The following is a 17,445-nucleotide window of genomic DNA, read 5'->3' on the forward strand; positions in this document are numbered from 1 at the left end:
AATTAGAGAGTTCGAGGTGGACTTCAGTTAGAGTAGAAATAGGAAGAATCCTAGATTAAAATGCCTTGAAGATTTTATATGCTTATAGCAAATCTAGAAGTCTGTTCCACTTTTAGTCTCTCTCATCATTTTTTTTGGGCGGGGGGGCATAATTTTACACTATGAGTATAAAGACATTAGTATATTATCTCATTCATACGATTTCATTAACAACAAAATTTAAGAGAACAAAATGTAAACTTACTGGTTACAGTATCTTGTGACTGTGAATGGTTGACCACTACAAAATATGACCTCGATGGATCTGAAATTTGGCCACTTGGTCGAGTAACTTGTGTACCTGTGGAAGAAGAAGTGGTAAACTGTCCTGAAAGGTAAGGTAAAGTGAGCAACTCTGCACTGGCTGGAGCTGTTTGAGATGCAAGCTTTCTCTGCCGTTTGATTTCTGCAATTCCAGTTCTTGTTCGGGCTGAAACATATAAGCATTTAAAAAACAAATTCAATGTCAGGGTAGTTTGGGAATTATAAGAAGTCAATATGATGCATCCTATTATATAACATGTTATATCAACAGACTGAAGAATGACCCCTAAATATATCAACTAAATTTATGTGACTTTCAGAAGAAACTAAAATGAATACACTCAAGTTTTATAAATCCAAGATTATATTTGTTCTGCAATAATTCATACTGATAATTACCCCCATGAATTAATAAACCTAAACTCATGAGAATGAAAACATTCTACATGAGTCTATGTGAAATGTAGGAAGTATTTACAAAATATTTTTATGATAAATGAAAATATTAACATAACTGTACTTAGAAAAAAGGTAGTTTGGCCAGGTGCAGTGGCTCACATCTGTAATCTCAGCACTTTGGGAAGCTGAGGCAGGCAGACCACGAGGTCAGGAGATTGAGACCATCCTGGCTAACATGGCAAAATACAAAAAAATTACAAAAATAAAAAAAAATACAAAAATACAAAAAATGATTATTAAAAAAATTTTAAAAATTAGCTGGGTGTGGTGGCACACGCTTGTAGCCCTAGCTACTGGGGAGGCTGAGGCAGGAGAATCGCTTGAACCCAGGAGGTGGAGGTTGCGGTGAGCTGAGATCATGTCATTGCACTCCAGCCTGGGCAACAGAGCGAGACACCGTTTCAAGAAACAAAAACAAACAAACAAAACAAAGAAAAACAGTACTTTAAGCAAAATATACACTCAGCACATGTGTATAATGAATTAAAATGTTCATCTGATAGTGTAACTTTGAAGTAATTGTGAACATTGTTTAAAGTTGGATACCAACCTCTCTGACTGCCAGCAAACCTTGGGGAACTTTGCATGCTCCTAACAAAGAAAACAAAGTAGTTATCCATCAAAAAATTTTTGTTGCCGACATCCACTATGATTTAGTTCCAGTCAGACCTGAAGTTAGTTATGAGGTAAAAAGCAAAAAATCTCTCTCAGACAAAAAAGACAAGCACATTTTTTGGGTAAGTAACTCTGATTTGCTTTAGGAGAAAAATAGTGGCATGTAGACACACTCACAACACATATAATTTTAATTAACAAGTTTCTATCCAATGTAATATGCGTTAGAGTGCCTTGACATTACGTTAAGAATGCAATCTGGGCTGGGTACGGTGGTTCATGCCTGTAATCCCAGCACGTTGGGGGGCTGAAGTGAGAGGATCACTTGAGGCTGAGAGTTCATGACCAGCCTGAGGACCACAGCAACACTGTCTCCACGAAATGAAATAAAAATTAGCCAGGTGGCACGTGCCTGTAGTCCTAGGTACTTGGGAGGCTGAGGTGTGAGAAACTTTTGAGCTGAGGCGTTCAAGGCTACAAGAGCTATGATCACACCACTGCACTCCAGCTTGGGTAACAGAGTGAGACCCTACCTCTTCAAAAAATAAAAAGAATATAATTTAACTTTAGAAACTCTGTATATTACATTTTTAAGTAAGAATATACATAGTATACATTTTTTATTATCTTTCACAATTACAGAGATGCCTTCCCATAGAGAAATTCTGATTTTCCATGACTCCATATATAAATACTTTGGAATCCCCAAGTTAATGTCAGAGGACATTCAGCTTTTATCAAATTTATGGCTATGAAATTATTTTATTGAACCCCTAAAGACGCAAACAAATATGGAAAAATTCACAGTGCAAGTTATTTTAGTATGAATCAGAATGGCCCACCCCTTTATTTGATACAGTCACAGACACCGTGCCATTATAATAAAAAATGTCAAGTAAGTCTCCAACAAGATCCACAAAACTCGAGTCAGGAAAGAGAAATATAAAGAAAAGACTATCAAGTAAGATGTGGTCCAGAGTTAAGTAGAAAGCATTTGGAGCCATCTTAGCAGTTTAAGCAGAGAAAGAAAATGAAACCCATGCTGAAGTTGGGTGGGGTAGTCACTTATAGCTCTGAAAGAAAGGTTAAGAGACTATGCTTTTCTTAACAAATTCTGTAGTCAAATATGAGATTTTCATAAAATTGATACCGTAAGATTTCAGAATTAGCATTTTTCTTCAAGCTTATTTCAAGTTAAGAAATCAAGTGTGCATGGGTTCAATGCATCAATTCTGTGAATATGTAATAGAGACAGCTGCCTAAGGGAATTCACAGTGGCCTGGGATTAGGTGATTTGTATTCCAACAATATATCTGCCTCCAAATTGCTATGGAAACTTAGAAATGTCATTAAACTACTACATAGCTTAGTTTTCTAAATATTTTATTACAAGTATGCTATTTATTTTAAATTATGTCAGTCAGTAGTCTCCACAGTACCAGCAACCTCTAGAGTAATTTCAAAACTGCATAAGTGTTACATAAGTACACTGTGTAGGTCTTAAGAAGATTTAAACCCAAAGTGTATTTGCATTCCGAAATCATTAGGCACATTCTAATAGCTTATTACCTGATCTGAGAAAGTGTATGGTCCAATTTCTTCCATAAAGATGACATTATTGCTGGGACATTATTTGATGTTTCTAAATCACAGGAGGAAAAGGTTCTTAATAAACCCAGGTGAAGAAATTTCATCATTCATTTTGAACAAAGACACACAAAAAAACCTTGTCTCTCAATTATTGACAGTATGTTGGAAAATGAGAAATAAATCTACTTTGTAAAACAGCTTGCAAAGCTATAATAAGGTTGCTTTCTCTTCTAAAGCCACTGAGTATCAGGTATGATATGAGTAGAAATGGATATCTGTAAAATCTCAGCATTTTTTGGCCAATAATTTTACACCTTCATTTTATTAAAAAAGGGAGAAACACTTTTTTTGATCTTTGTTCTATCTGATGTCATATGACATATGAAAGTGAATTAAAATAATTTGTCTTATAATAATTATCATAAAGGTTATGCAAATTCCTTGTAAGTGTGGAAATTTAATCCTCAATTTTCTCATATTTAAAAATGGCTTTAAACAATATCTCTCACTGGGTTATTCTAAAGACTAAATGAGAGGCCAGGCATGATGGCTCAGGCCTGTAATCCCAGCACTTTGGGAGGCCGAGGTGGGCAGACGATGAGGTCAGGAGTTCGAGACCAGCCTGGCCAACATAGTGAAACCCTGTCTCTCCTAAAACCACAAAAATTAGCTAGGCACGGTGGCGCGCGCCTATAGTCCCAGCTACTCAGGAGACTGAGACAGGAGAATTGCTTGAACCCAGGAAGCGGAGGTTGCGGTGAGCCGAGATCGCACCATTGCGCTCCAGCCTGGGCAACGGAGAGATACTCCCGTCTCAAACAAACAAACAAACAAAACAAACAAAATATTAAATGAGGAAAAAAACCATATGAAAGCACATAGCACAAAGCTTATACACAGTGACAATGTCAAAAAAGGTCAAGCTTCTTTTTATGTTATCTTATGCAAATTGTTTAATGCTAATTGTTTTGTTAATATTGTAAGCTATTGAAAATAATCAATATTAGAGAATAAGCAGTCAAAACTTTTTCTCTAAAACATCCTTAATTAAGGCAAGTAGAATTTTATATGCTGGTAACTATAAGCCAGTTTATGACTGGCTTCTATGTTCAGACTTACTACATAGAATTAAAATTAAAATGTCAGTTTAAAACTTTTTAACACATAGTGATGTCTGTTTATCAGTATAGATAACACAGAGGTAAGAGTTTTATTTTACATATTTTTTAAAGGTAATTTTTGGGTTATTTTTGCTAATATAAAGATTGTTGCAATTTATGTATCACTCAATATAAACACAAACAAATGGCCAGGGGCATTGGCTCATACTTGTAATCCCAACACTTTGGGAGACCGAGGTGATGGATCACCTGAGGTCAGGAGCTCGAGACCAGCCTAACCAACATGGAGAAACCCCGCCTCTACTAAAAATACAAAATTAGCCGGGCATGGTGGTGCAGGCCTGTAATCTCAGCTACTTGGGAGGCTGATGGAGGAGAATAGCTTGAATCCAGGAGCTGGAGGTTGCAGTGAGCCGAGATCATGCCATTGCACTCCAGCCTGAACAAGAGCGAAACTCCGTCTCAAAAACAAAAAACAAAAACAAACAAACAAAAAACAAAACCCACAAACAAATTAGATGTGTCCCAGAAAAATTTATCTCATCACAATGCAGACAAGTTTTCTCAAGGCTTTTATGAGACACCTTTAAAAATTATTTTTAACTAAATCAAGTAGATAAATATTGTAAACATTAGCAAAAAAACTCCAAATCAGAACTCTTACCTTTTGTTTTCATAGCTACATACTCATTTAAAATTGTTGTCAAGTTTTTTCCAAATAAGGACTGAAAAGAAAAAGATCAAATATTACCAAAATTGTATAATACTACCAATAATTTCTCATAAGAAAAGATTCCACCATCCAAGTTAATAAAAGATCTAACTGCAGAGTAGCTGATGAGGAAAGGGTAAAGAAGCAGGTAATCGAAAATGAAAATAGCCACTGACATTAGAGTTTGCATCCAAGCTTTGAAAGAATCTTGCCCGTTTGACTAGGACATTATAGCTACTTGGGTATTACTGCTTCTAGACCCTCTCAGCAGACAGCTACACATACATGTACAAATGCATATACACAAGCATTTGTATTTCTGCATCTATCTGTATATATATTAAAATAACCACAGTGTCATACTAATATCTCAGATTATAACCCAACACCACTGGTTTCATTATTAGGCTTATTTATATCTTCTTTCTCACACAGTGAGGAATCTGGCTCCCACTATCTACAATTTGTTATTTGTTCAGAATTGTTAATTTAGAAGAAATTAGAAAAAATTAGAAGGATTTATTTAATATTCATCCATGTTACTGTGCGAACAGCATGTTGCTTTTTATTGCTGAGTAGTAGTAATGCTTTGTTATGAACACATCAGAGTTTGTCACTTTTTGAAAGACATCTTGGATGTCACTAGTTTTTAAATTTTTTTTTTTTTTTTTAGAGACAGGGTCTTACTCTGTCACACAGGCTGGAGTATAGTGGCTGCTCACAGCTCACTATAGCCTTGAACTCCTGGCTTCAAGCCATGTTCCTGCCTCAGCCTCCCAAAGTGCTGGGATTAAATGTGTGAGCCATCATGCCTGGCCTGTTTTCAGTTTTTTTTTTCTGAGATGGAGTCTTGCTCTGTTGCTCAGGCTGGAGTGCAATGGCACAGTCTCGGCTCGCCAAAACCTCCATCTCCCAGGTTCAAGCAATTCTCCTGCCTCAGCCTCCCGAGTAGCTGGGACTACAGGCACGCATCATCATGCCTGGCTAAGTTTTGTATTTATAGTAGAGACAGGGTTTCACTATGTTGGCCAGGATGGTCTCCAACTCTTGACCTCGCTATCCACTTGCCTTGCCCTCCCAAAGTGCTGGGATTACAGGTGTGAGCCACCACACTTGGCCTGTTTTCAGTTTTCAGGCACTATAAGCAAACACCAGTGTCTAGGTTTTTGTGTGAACACAAGTTTTTCAACTGATTTGGGTTATGTGAATGTTGGTTCACATGGGGAGTATATGCTTAATCATATAAGCAAATGTGAAACTGTTTTCAAAAGCAACTGTATGATTTTTAATTCTTACCAGTAACAAACAAGAGTTCCTGCTGCTCTGCATATTTGTGGTCAAGGACTTGCCAGTTTTTAAACCTGTTTTCTTATATTAGCCATTCTAATAGGTATTCGTATCTCACTGGGGTATTAATTTGCATTTTCCTAATAACTAATGATATGGAAGATCTTTTCATATGCTTATTGCCATCTGTATATTTTCTTTGGTAAAAGTATCTTCAGAGCTCTTATCTACTTAAAAAAATTGTTTGGTTTTTGTTGTTAAAAGAGTTCTATACATATGTTCTGGGTATAAACCCTTTATCAGACATGTAAGATACAAATATTTTCACCCAGCCTTTTTTTTTTGAGACAGAGTTTTACTCTGTCATCCAGGCTGAAGTGCAGCGATGCAACTGTGGCTCACTGCAGCCTTCACCTCCTGGGCTCAAGTGATCCTCCAGCCTCATCCTCCCAAGCAGCTGGGACTAAGTACACCACCACACCTGGCTAATTTTTAAAAATTGTTTTCTAGTGATGAAGTCTCACTATGCTGCCCAGGCTGGTATAGAACTCCTGAGTTCAAGCAATCCTCTTGCCTGGGCCTCCCAAAGTGCTGGGATTACAGGGATGAGCCATTGTGTCTGGCCCAGCCCATTTCTTTTAACATGCCTCTTGTAGAGCAAGTTTTTAATTTTTTATAAATTGACCTAAGTTTTGCCTTTATAGCCCATGCTTTTGGTGTCATATATAAAACTCATTGTCAAATCCAACTTTGCACAATTTTTTTCTTGTGTTTTCATTTAGAAGTCTTACGGTCTTGTGTTTTACATTCTGATCCATTTTATGGTTAATTTTTGCATCAGGTATGAGGTATCTGTAGAGGTTCTTTTTCTACATATGGATGTCTGAGTGTTCCAGCAACATTTGTTGATACGACCATCCTTCCTGCAATGAATTGCCTTTAAGCCTTTGTCAAAATCAGATGTGTGGGTCTCTATATGGACTTTGTATTTGGTTCCACTGATCTACATGCCTAAACTATCAAAAATGCCCCTTAATCTTGATTATCACAGTTTTTTAGTAAGTTTTAAAATCTGGTAATGTGAATCCTCCAAATTGTTCTTTTTTAGAAACTCTTTAGGCTATTCTAGTTTCTCTTCCACTTAAAATTTAGAATTCAGCTCCGTGTTATCTATAAAAATGCTTGCAGGCATTTTGACTGTGAAAAATCTATAATTAAATTGGGGGAATAACACCTTAACAATATTGAGTCTCTCAATCTGTGCACACAGTACAATTCTCCTTTTATTCAGGCCTTAGATTTCAGGCAATTTGGAGCATTTGGATTTCACACATATTTTGTTAGATTATCTCTAAGTATTTTGTTTGTTTGTTGCTATTATAAATGCATATTTTCAAAAAATTTTCAAATTTCAATTGTTTATTGCAGGCATACAGAATACAATGGATTTGTGTATACTCTGTATTCTATGACCTTGCTTAACTTTAGTTTTGTGTCATTTTCAGTTTCCTAAGCAGACATTGATGTTATCTGTGATTGTCTTCAAGGAGCCATGTTTAAAATAGTAAACACCATGTGAAATAATGTAGTTCTGGAAGGTATCCACTACATGCCAAACGATGGTTTGTTGGTCTAGTGATATTTAACAGAAGAGATGACAATAATCAATCAAAGTATCTGTTTTGTATTTGTCTGAAAGCAGCAGCCAGATACAGGTCAGGAAGGGAAAAAAAAAGGCTTGGAGATAGCAGCAGCGAAACTAATCATAAACGAGGGTGTCATTTTGAAACTAATTCTCAGAGTCAAAGTTGTAATTCATTTAATAGTTCTGGCATAAATTTGTAAAAAGAACAGCTGGTCTTCTTTGGGTCTTACCAGTCATGCATGAATATAAACCATCAAACTTCTGCCAATTTCAATTTTTTTTTCTGATAAGCTGATTTTATGACTATGTTTGTAGTCTCTTGTGTTGATGAAGTATTTCCCTTAAGGAATAAGTAACTCACCAGTAAGCATGCTGGAATAAACCCTTCATCTGTACAGTGTTCTGCATATTCTTTTAAATCTGAACTTTCCAAAATAAAAGTCTGGCAGGTAGAAATGAGGTTTTCTTGCTGTAAGTAACCTAAATAAAAAATAAAAGTTTAAGTACTTATACTGAATTCTGTACTTTTGGTTAAAACTGCTATTGAAAATGCTATAGCATGTACTGATATCACAATTTAAACCTTAGGTGGAATGCTCTAGTGTTTGGCTGCCTTGAACAGAAACACCAGCTTGTGCTGCAATACAAAGCATAATTCACAGAACAGGTGGCCCTTTCACATGAAACAATTCTAGCTAAACTAGTAAAATAAAGTGTTTAACCAAGTATAATTATTTCACGGTACTTATAGGAGAACCAATAAATTAATGATAAATAACTATGTTCCTCTACTGCATAACTTCCATAATGACCAGGTCAGCTGATGGTATAAATTCAATTACTGAGTTATCAGAAAACTACGTTCTCACCACAATGCTATGTATTTGTATACTTCATTTATTTGCCAAACGATTTATAAAAAGAATGAACAGAAGACCTACTCTGCATGAAAAGTGAGACAGGAACTCCCTTCTTAATTTATGCCCTTTGGGAATCAAAGCATTACCAATTCCAACAAGAACCTTAACTTTAACTAGTGAAGGAAGGTTAAGGCAGAGTGGGTCAACTGCTTGGCTGAACTAAAGCATGCCCCAACGCACACAAAGACCCCCTTGGCAAACAATGGGATATTTATTTGCTCCCAGTAGTTAAGGAAATCATCATCCAATCATAGAGTACCAACTCTTCACAGAATATAGACTGCATAAAATTAGTTCAGCAAACTCACTAGACAAACAGCAACAGCTAAGACAACAACAAACACGGAAGAAGAAAAATCTAATTCCAAGAGTTGTCGCATTACATTATTTAAAACATCCAATTTTTTCACAAAATATTATGATATACACACAGAAATAAGAAAGTATGGCTCATACAGAGTCAAAAAACCAAGTCTGCCCAGGGAAATCCAGACGTTAGACTTGAGACTATAAATGAGCTATTTTTAAATAAGTTGGAAAAACTAAAGGAATCCATGTCTAGAAAACTACGAGAATAATCTCTCACCAAATAGAAAATATGAATAAAGAAATAATACAGTTGATGAGAGCAGGAGACAAACTCCCAAGCAGACGGGGTAGGGTACCCGGTGAAACCTGACAACCTTCAAGCCAAAGACAGCCTGAAGCCTGAAAACTGGACTGACAGTTCTGTGTAGAGTCCATGACCAGAGTGAGAACTTCCTCGATGTCTTTTAGCCAATCAAATGGTGCTTTTTCCAGGTTCATCCATGGAGCAATCAGCCTGCACTCTCCCATTCTGAGCCCATAAAAACCTCAGACTCAGCCACACATGGGGACTACACGCCTTTGGAATCCCCTCTCACATGGAGGTCTACTCATGTTGGGTTCCCTCTCATGTCGAGAGCTGTTGCCTTGCTCACTCTCCACTGTCCGCATAATCTCATTCTTCTTAAACGCAGGACAAGATCTCAGAACCTGCTGAATGGTGGTGAAAGGAACTCTAACACTGTAGCCCTCCAGCCCTCTGCTGGCACTGGGCAGCTACCCGACAGAAAGCAGCAGTGAGGCTGGGCCAGTCCAGGAACCGTAGACTGAAGCAGGGTAGGAGGATGGAACGAGCTGTAACACAAAGGAGCTGAAACATGCGTTCCCCTGCCACCTCCGTTTGCCATGCTATGGGCGGTGGGAAGAAGAGAGAGTTGTAATGGTCCTTGGGGACTCCCTGGGCAACAGCTGGGGCTCTGTGGTTGCTGGTATCTCCAAGTTTCTGGGTCCTGCTATGTCACCCTCATCCAGATGCCGGCTCCCAAGGTAGAAGACAATCATGGCACAACTGGACCAGTTGTGGGCTGAATGCAGAGCTGCAGTGGGCATGGAATCCGAGCCAGAAGCAGTCTGCTGGGTCGAGTGGGCAGAGGGCCCAGCAGTGAGCGTAGAGGTGAGTGAGGCCCAGATAGGTGTGCCACAGGCCACGGAGATGCTGGTCAGCACAGCGGCACTGAATGAATCCTGTGTCATTTCTGGAGGCTTGTCTGGGATCTGTGGAAGGGTAAGAGTGGACCTCTTACACTTTCATTTCTGAGGCTTCTTGCCTTCACATTTTTTTCCGAAAATGGATGAAGCACTGGACCTCTATTAGCCAGTTAAGAGCGAATGGCACAGCTGCAAAGGACAGGCTTGCCGGGGAAGACTTTGTCAAGCCTCTGCCATCACCCTCAGGTAGTGGGAATGTTGGCTTTGTTTCAATCCAGTCTCCCTTCACAGAGGTCTAGCCATTGCATAGGATCAGAATAAGGTCCTCGGACAACTGAAGGCATCTGGCTGAGGCTACACCTCAGTGTTACCCAAAGGCTCCTGGACTGGCCCCAATCCCCAAAAGCCCGTTCAGGTGTCAGTCAAGACCTCCAGTCTTTCCTATAGCATTTTCTTTCTTTCCTGGCTCCTATCTCGTCTTCATATACAACATTAAGGGTGTTGTTGCAAACCACAGTGACAACACTACTGAGTGGAATGAGCATTTTGCTTAGTCATCAGCAGTGTAATTCAGAAAACTTGGTTTTTTCTGTTCTTAGAAGAAGGATGTAATGAATGAGTTTTCTTTCACCTGTTGAAGGAACCCATTTGCATCGGGCAAGAGGCTATTTCCCTCAGGCAACCTCCCCTCCCTGCATTTAAGTTGTTCCTGCCCTCCCCTCCCCAGCCCCAACCGTGTCAGGAGTCAGCATAGTCCTGTGACTACAGGGAGCGTTGCTATGTAAGGGACTGATTTTTTTCCCTCTTGGGAGGCAACTTATTAGGTCAGTCCTCCCTTCCTTTCTTAGTATGACTGTTAGGGACGTCTCAGGAAAGCCTTTAATCTGATGTTTTTCCCAACCCCTTAGTTATAGTTGAGGTGACCTTTTGTTTACCCATGACTTTTTTTTTTTTTTGAGACGGAGTCTCTCTCTGTCGCCCAGGCTGGAGTGCAGTGGCCCAATCTCAGCTCACTGCAAGCTCCGCCTCCCGGGTTCACGCCATTCTCCTGCCTCAGTTTCCCAAATAGCTGGCACTACAGGCGCCCACCACCTCGCCCGGCTAGCTTTTTTTTGTATTTTTTAGTAGAGATGGGGTTTCACTGTGTTAGCCAGGATGGTCTCGATCTCCTGACCTCGTGATCCGCCCGTCTTGGCCTCCCAAAGTGCTGGGATTACAGGCTTGAGCCACTGCACCCGGCCTACCCATGACTTCTAAATCATGCCTGAAAGCTCAACTCCTCTGCTAGGCAGGGCTATTTTAGCTGGTATGGGACCCACCATCCTTATGGCTCCAGGACAGACTCTTTGTCTCACCTTAGTGCAGACAGATATTAATTAACCCAGAAGTCTGGGCAACTCAAAGGAAAATTGGTGCAGCCATAATTGCCATACTGGTCTGGGTCCACCTTAAGGATCCCACCTTCTCTAACCAGAGACAATATCCCCTAAAATCAGAAGTTAGAAAAGGGCTAGAAGCCATCACTGATAACTCAAGGATGCAGGGCTTCCTTAAACCCTGCAACAGCTCTTGTAATACTCTGATACTGGATTTACAAAAACACAATAAAGGAAGGAGACTGGTCCAAGACCTCTGCCTTATTAATGAGGATGTGGTTCCAATCCATATGGTGGTTCCTAATCCCTATACCCTACTAACTCAAATACTTGGGAGAACTAAATGGTTCACAGTCCTGAACCTAAAGCACATCTTTTTTCTGCATACCATTACACCCCAACTGCCAGTATTTGTTTGCATTCAAGGATCCATCCAACCAGACTACACAGCTAACCTGGATGGTGTTACCACAGAGGTTCTAAGACAGCTCCCAGCTGTTTGGGCAAGTGTTGTCAAAAGATCTGAGTTTCTTTATCCTCAGGTTTACAACATGTAGATGATGATATTCTCCTTTGCGCTCCAATTAAGGAAGTCTCAGGGGGAGCGTAAGGCTTGTCTTAATTTTCTGGCTAACAGAGGATATAAGGTCTCAAAATCTAAGGCTCAGCTCTGTCAGACTTCAGTGAAGTACCTAGGTCTAGTCTTGTCAGAGGGGACCAGGGAACTACGTGAAGAAAGGATTAAGTCCATCTCCTCTTTTCCCCTCCCCCAAACCCTCAAGGAACTGAGAGGATTCTTGGGGATTACAGGACTATGGATACCCGGGTATGGTGAAATAGTTTGTTCCTTATATCACACAATAAAGGAGACTCAGGCGACTAAGACTCACTCCCTAATTTGGGAACCAGAGGCTAAAAGGACCTTTGACCAACTGAAACAAGCCTGGCTTGAGGCACCAGCCCTTAGTCTTCCCATAGGGAAGACATTCAATCTTTATGTATCAGAAAGGAAGAGAATGGCCCAGGGAGTTCCAACTCAGGCCCAAGGTCCAGCCAAGAAACCTGTAGGTTACCTAAGCAAGGAACTTAATTTGGTAGCTAAAGGATGGCCAGTCTGCCTCCAGGCAGTCACAGCAGTAACCTTGTCAGTACCAGAGGCCACTAAGGTAACCATGGGGTACAACGTAACCATTTATACCCCACATAATATGGCAGGACTGCTGTCTTCTAAGGGGAGGCTCTGGGTAGTGGACAACTGTCTCCTCAAATATTAAGCTGTGCTATTAGAGAGATCTGCAGCCCAGTTAAGAACCTGTCCCTCCCTAAACCCAGCAACTTTCCTCTCAGAGAAAGCTCGGGAGCTTGAACATGACTGCGAACAGATAGTAGGGGAAACCTATGCGGCCAGAGAGGACCTCGAAGAAACCCCCTTAGAGAACCCAGACTGGACTCTCTTCACAGATGGAAGTTCTTTTGTGGAATAAGGGATCCATAAAGCAGGATATGCAATAGTCACCCTAAATGATATTATTGATAGCATGCCTCTCTCCTCAGACACAAGTGATCAACTAGCTGAGGTAACGGCCCTCACAAGGGTGAACTAAGCAAACGGAAAGCAGTTAACATTTATATTCATTCTGAGTACACTTTCCTAGTCCTCCCTGCCCATGCCACTATCTGGAAAGAAAGGGACTTCCTCACAGCTAATAGGTCTCTCATACCACCAGGAAATTAAGAGATCATTACCCTCAGTTTTCCTTCCATGGGAAGTGGTAATAATACATTGTAAAGGCCACTAAAAGCGAACAGATGAAATAGCTGAGGAACTAAGTTGGCAGACCAAGCAGCTAAATTGGCAACAAGAGGGCCCCAGATTTCTGATCCACTTGAGGCCCCTCTGATCTGGGAGGGCTCCAAGGGAAATAAAACCTCAATATTCTCCTGTAGAAATAGAATGAGCCATCTCTCAGGGACACATCTTTTAGCCTTCAGGATGGTTAAAATCAGAGGACAGCAAACTTTATAAACCAGCTACCGGCCAGGTAGTTCTTAAAAGTTCTTAAAATCCTTCAGCAAGCCCTCCACCTAGGTAAGAATAAAACCTATCAATTGGCCCAAATGTTTTCAGGTAAATATCTGCTAAAAATGGTCAAACAGGTCACTAATGTTTGTGAGACTTGCCTTAGAAGTATTAGAAATACTTGTTAGTATTAGAAATAATCCCCTCAAGCAACATCTTCTCCCTTCTGGAACCCAAATAATGGGAGGTTACCCAGGGGAAGACTGGCAGACAGATTTCACCCCATGCGGAAGACAAGAGGCATCCAATACCTCCTAGTGTGGGTAGATAATTTCACTAACTGAGTAGAAACATTTCCATGTTGGAGAGAGAAAGCTTCTGACGTGATAAAAGTACTAATTAATGATGTAATTCCTTGCTTTAGACTTCCTAAACACCTCCAGAGTAATAATGGCCCTTCCTTCAAGGCGGCTGTCACCCAGGGGGTCTCAAAGGCAGTAGGCATATAATACTATCTTCATTGTGCTTAGAGGCCACAATCTTCAGGAAAGGTAGAAAAGACAGATGACATTATCAAAAGGTACCACAGAAAATTGTCTTGGGAGACTCATCTGTCCTGGATTACTCTTCTTCCCATAGCCCTACTACATGTTAGAAACACCCCTACAAAGCTGGGTTTAATTCCCTTCGAAATGATATACAGACGACCTTTTCTCACCAATGATTTCTTGCTAGACCAAGAAACCTCTGATTAGATTACATGTATAACATCTTTGGCCCATTTCCAATAGGAACTGAAACAACTGTCAGAGGCCCAATTCTGTGAACTAAGGCCATCTCTATTCAACCCAGGGGACATAGTACTGGGTAAAGGCACTTTCTATCCTCTCTCCCTCTCCAGGTCTGCACCGGGAGAGACCTTATACCATACTTCTTTCTACTCCTACGCCAGTAAATGTCACTGGAAAAGATTCTTAGATTCATTATGTTGGAGTAAAGGCCTAGGAAAACTGACGGAATTACCTCTGTTGACCTGGAACAGTACCCAAAGTACCAGTGTGAAAAAACCAGAGACGGCCGGGCGCGGTGGCTCAAGCCTGTAATCCCAGCACTTTGGGAGGCCGAGACGGGCGGATCACGAGGTCAGGAGATCGAGACCATCCTGGCTAACACGGTGAAACCCCGTCTCTACTAAAAATACAAAAAAACTAGCTGGGCGAGGTGGCGGGCGCCTGTAGTCCCAGCTACTCGGGAGGCTGAGGCAGGAGAATGGCGTAAACCCGGGAGGCGGAGCTTGCAGTGAGCTGAGATCCGGCCACTGCACTCCAGTCCGGGCGACAGAGCGAGACTCCGCCTCAAAAAAAAAAAAAAAAAAGAAAAGAAAAAACCAGAGACCTCAAGCTAAATATGACAAAAGGTTAAGTGTCATTAACCTATCATGGACATCCTCTTTATAGTCTCTCCTATGCTTGCTCTTCTCACCCTAGTTCTTTTCCCCACAAGGGATCTTTGCCAAGGACCCCTTAATCCTGAACTCCCAAGGGATTATATACTCCCCTAAACAGTTATTTTTCTTCTGAAGTTTAACTGTCCCCATACAAGATTTAATTTCTTTCACCAGGGTGAAACAGCTCTAGCCATAACATTGTTTCAGCATGTTTAGTGTATTTGGCTTCTTATTTCTGTTATCTTTGGGACTACATTTTTCCCTTCTAGCTCCTCTTTGTATAATATACTATTTGGTCCATACATATTTAACCTCCTTGTAAAATTTGTTTCTTCTCAATTAGAGATCATCAAACTCCATATGGTCATGCAAATGGAGCCTCAGATGATGGCTCCCTTTTCCTAGGAACTCTTAGGCCTCTGAGAGAGATCGGACTGCCGTTTTTGCAAAACAGCACCCCTGTCAACAGAAAGCAGCAATTGTGGTCATTGTCCTCATTCTAATGGCAGTTAGATGTACTTCTTCAGAGGGAGGATTGATAGCAGCGAGACAAATTCCCAGGCAGACAGGGGCAGGTACATGGTGAAACCCAACATTCAAGTCAAAGACAGCCTGAAACCTGAAAACTGGATGCCAGTTCCAGGCAGAGTCCACAACTAGAATGAGAACTTCCTTGATGCCTAAGGCCAAACCAATTATGCTTTTTCCAGGCCCGCCCATAGACCATTCAACATGCACTCCCACATTCTGAGCCCATAAAAACGCTAGACTCAGCCACATGTGGGGGCTACCTACCTCTGGGCCCTCTATCACACAGAGGGTTATCCGCTTTGGGTCCCCTCTCATGTTGAGAGTTGTTCTGCTGCTCAATAAAAACCGTTTTCCACCTTGCTCAGTCTCTCCTGTCTGTGTAACCTTATTCTTCTTGGATGTGGGACAAGACCCCAGAACCTGCTGGTGGGAAAGGGGCTGTAACATTGCAGCCCTCCCCACCTTCGCCAGGACCGGACAGCCGCCCCATATGACAGGAAACAGTGGCAGGGTCAAGCAGGCCCAGGAGCCACAAGTCAGAGCAGGGCAGTGGGACTGAACGAGGTGTAACACATATGAGCTGAAACACAGCCCCCTATCATTTGCTGCCTTATGGATGGCACGAAGGAGACAGAGTTGTAACAGTCCTTTGATCTGAGGAATGGAAACAAATCCAGAATGATGAAAAGTGAACAGAGTCTCAGAAACCTAAGGGACACCATCAAGTGTACCAACATAAGCATAATGGAAATCCTAGAACGATAGAAATGCCAGAAAGAGGCCAGGCGCGGTGGCTCAAGCCTGTAATCCCAGCACTTTGGGAGGCCGAGACGGGCGGATCACGAGGTCAGGAGATCGAGACCATCCTGGCTAACACGGTGAAACCCCGTCTCTACTAAAAAAAAATACAAAAATCTAGCCGGGCGAGGTGGCGGGCGCCTGTAGTCCCAGCTACTCGGGAGGCTGAGGCAGGAGAATGGCGTAAACCTGGGAGGCGGAGCTTGCAGTGAGCTGAGATCTGGCCACTGCACTCCAGCCCGGGCTACAGAGCGAGACTCCGTCTCAAAAAAAAAAAAAAAGAAATGCCAGAAAGAATATTTGAAGAATTTCCAAAAATGTGCAAATTTGAGAAAAAACTTAATCTACACATGAAGGTAGCTCAACAGTCTCCAAGTAGGATAAACTAAGAGATCCATACCTAGACCATAATAAAACTGAAAATATGAAGACAAAAAAAATTGTGAAAGCAGCGAGAAACAACTCAACATATATATAACAAGGGTTTCTCAGTAAGACTGACAGCTGATTTCTCATCAGAAACCAGAAGTAGTGAGATGATATTCAAAGACCTGATGTTTACTTTGATTGTTGAAGAAAAAAGATAAAAAACTGATAGCAAAAAAAGGTCAACCAATAATTTTTTTTTCTTTTTGAGACAGGGTCTCTGTTGCCCAGGCTGAAGAGCAGTGACACCATTATAGCTCACTGTAGCTTTGAATGCTGGGGCTCAAATGATACTTCCACCTCCAGTCTCCCAGGTAGCTGGGATAACAGGTACTGACAACTATGCCTGGCTAATTAAAAGAAACAATTTTTTAATAGAGATGGTGTCTCACTATATGTTGCCTAAGTAGGTCTTGAACTCCTAGCCTCAAGTGATCCTCCCACCTTGGCCCCCACAAAATGCTAGGATTACAGGAGTAAGCCACCACATCCAGCCTCAAGGAAGAATTCTATATCTAGCAAGACTCCAAATTAAAATTTAAAAATTATATGTTATCAGATAAACAACTAAGAGAATTAGTTGCTAGCAGATTTTCCCTGTAAGAAATACTAAAAGGGGACTCCTTCAGGCTAAAATGAGATGACATTGGAGAGTAACTTGGTAACAGCATGATATAAAG

The 17,445-nt window shown here is 40.9% G+C and overlaps 1 protein-coding gene across 3 annotated transcripts in view; it reads right to left on the reverse strand.

The window, feature by feature from the left end:
* The window catches only part of LOC117080005 (protein NPAT), a 65,284-nt gene that overhangs the window by 30,395 nt on the left and 17,444 nt on the right, over positions 1-17,445 (reverse strand). For 2 of the 3 annotated variants that reach the window (XM_033204462.1, XM_033204463.1), the window contains exons 2-6: positions 8,094-8,212; positions 4,753-4,813; positions 2,947-3,019; positions 1,313-1,353; positions 245-469 (exon numbers count right to left, since the gene is read on the reverse strand). In XM_033204462.1, coding sequence (XP_033060353.1) covers positions 245-469; positions 1,313-1,353; positions 2,947-3,019; positions 4,753-4,813; positions 8,094-8,212 — 519 coding nt within the window. The remainder of the gene's footprint in view (positions 1-244; positions 470-1,312; positions 1,354-2,946; positions 3,020-4,752; positions 4,814-8,093; positions 8,213-17,445) is intronic. The other variant, XM_033204464.1, reaches the window with a different exon arrangement.

Source organism: Trachypithecus francoisi, unplaced genomic scaffold (genome assembly GCF_009764315.1).
Source record: "Trachypithecus francoisi isolate TF-2019V2 unplaced genomic scaffold, Tfra_2.0 Lachesis_group8, whole genome shotgun sequence".
Classification (NCBI taxonomy): Eukaryota; Metazoa; Chordata; class Mammalia; order Primates; family Cercopithecidae; genus Trachypithecus; species Trachypithecus francoisi.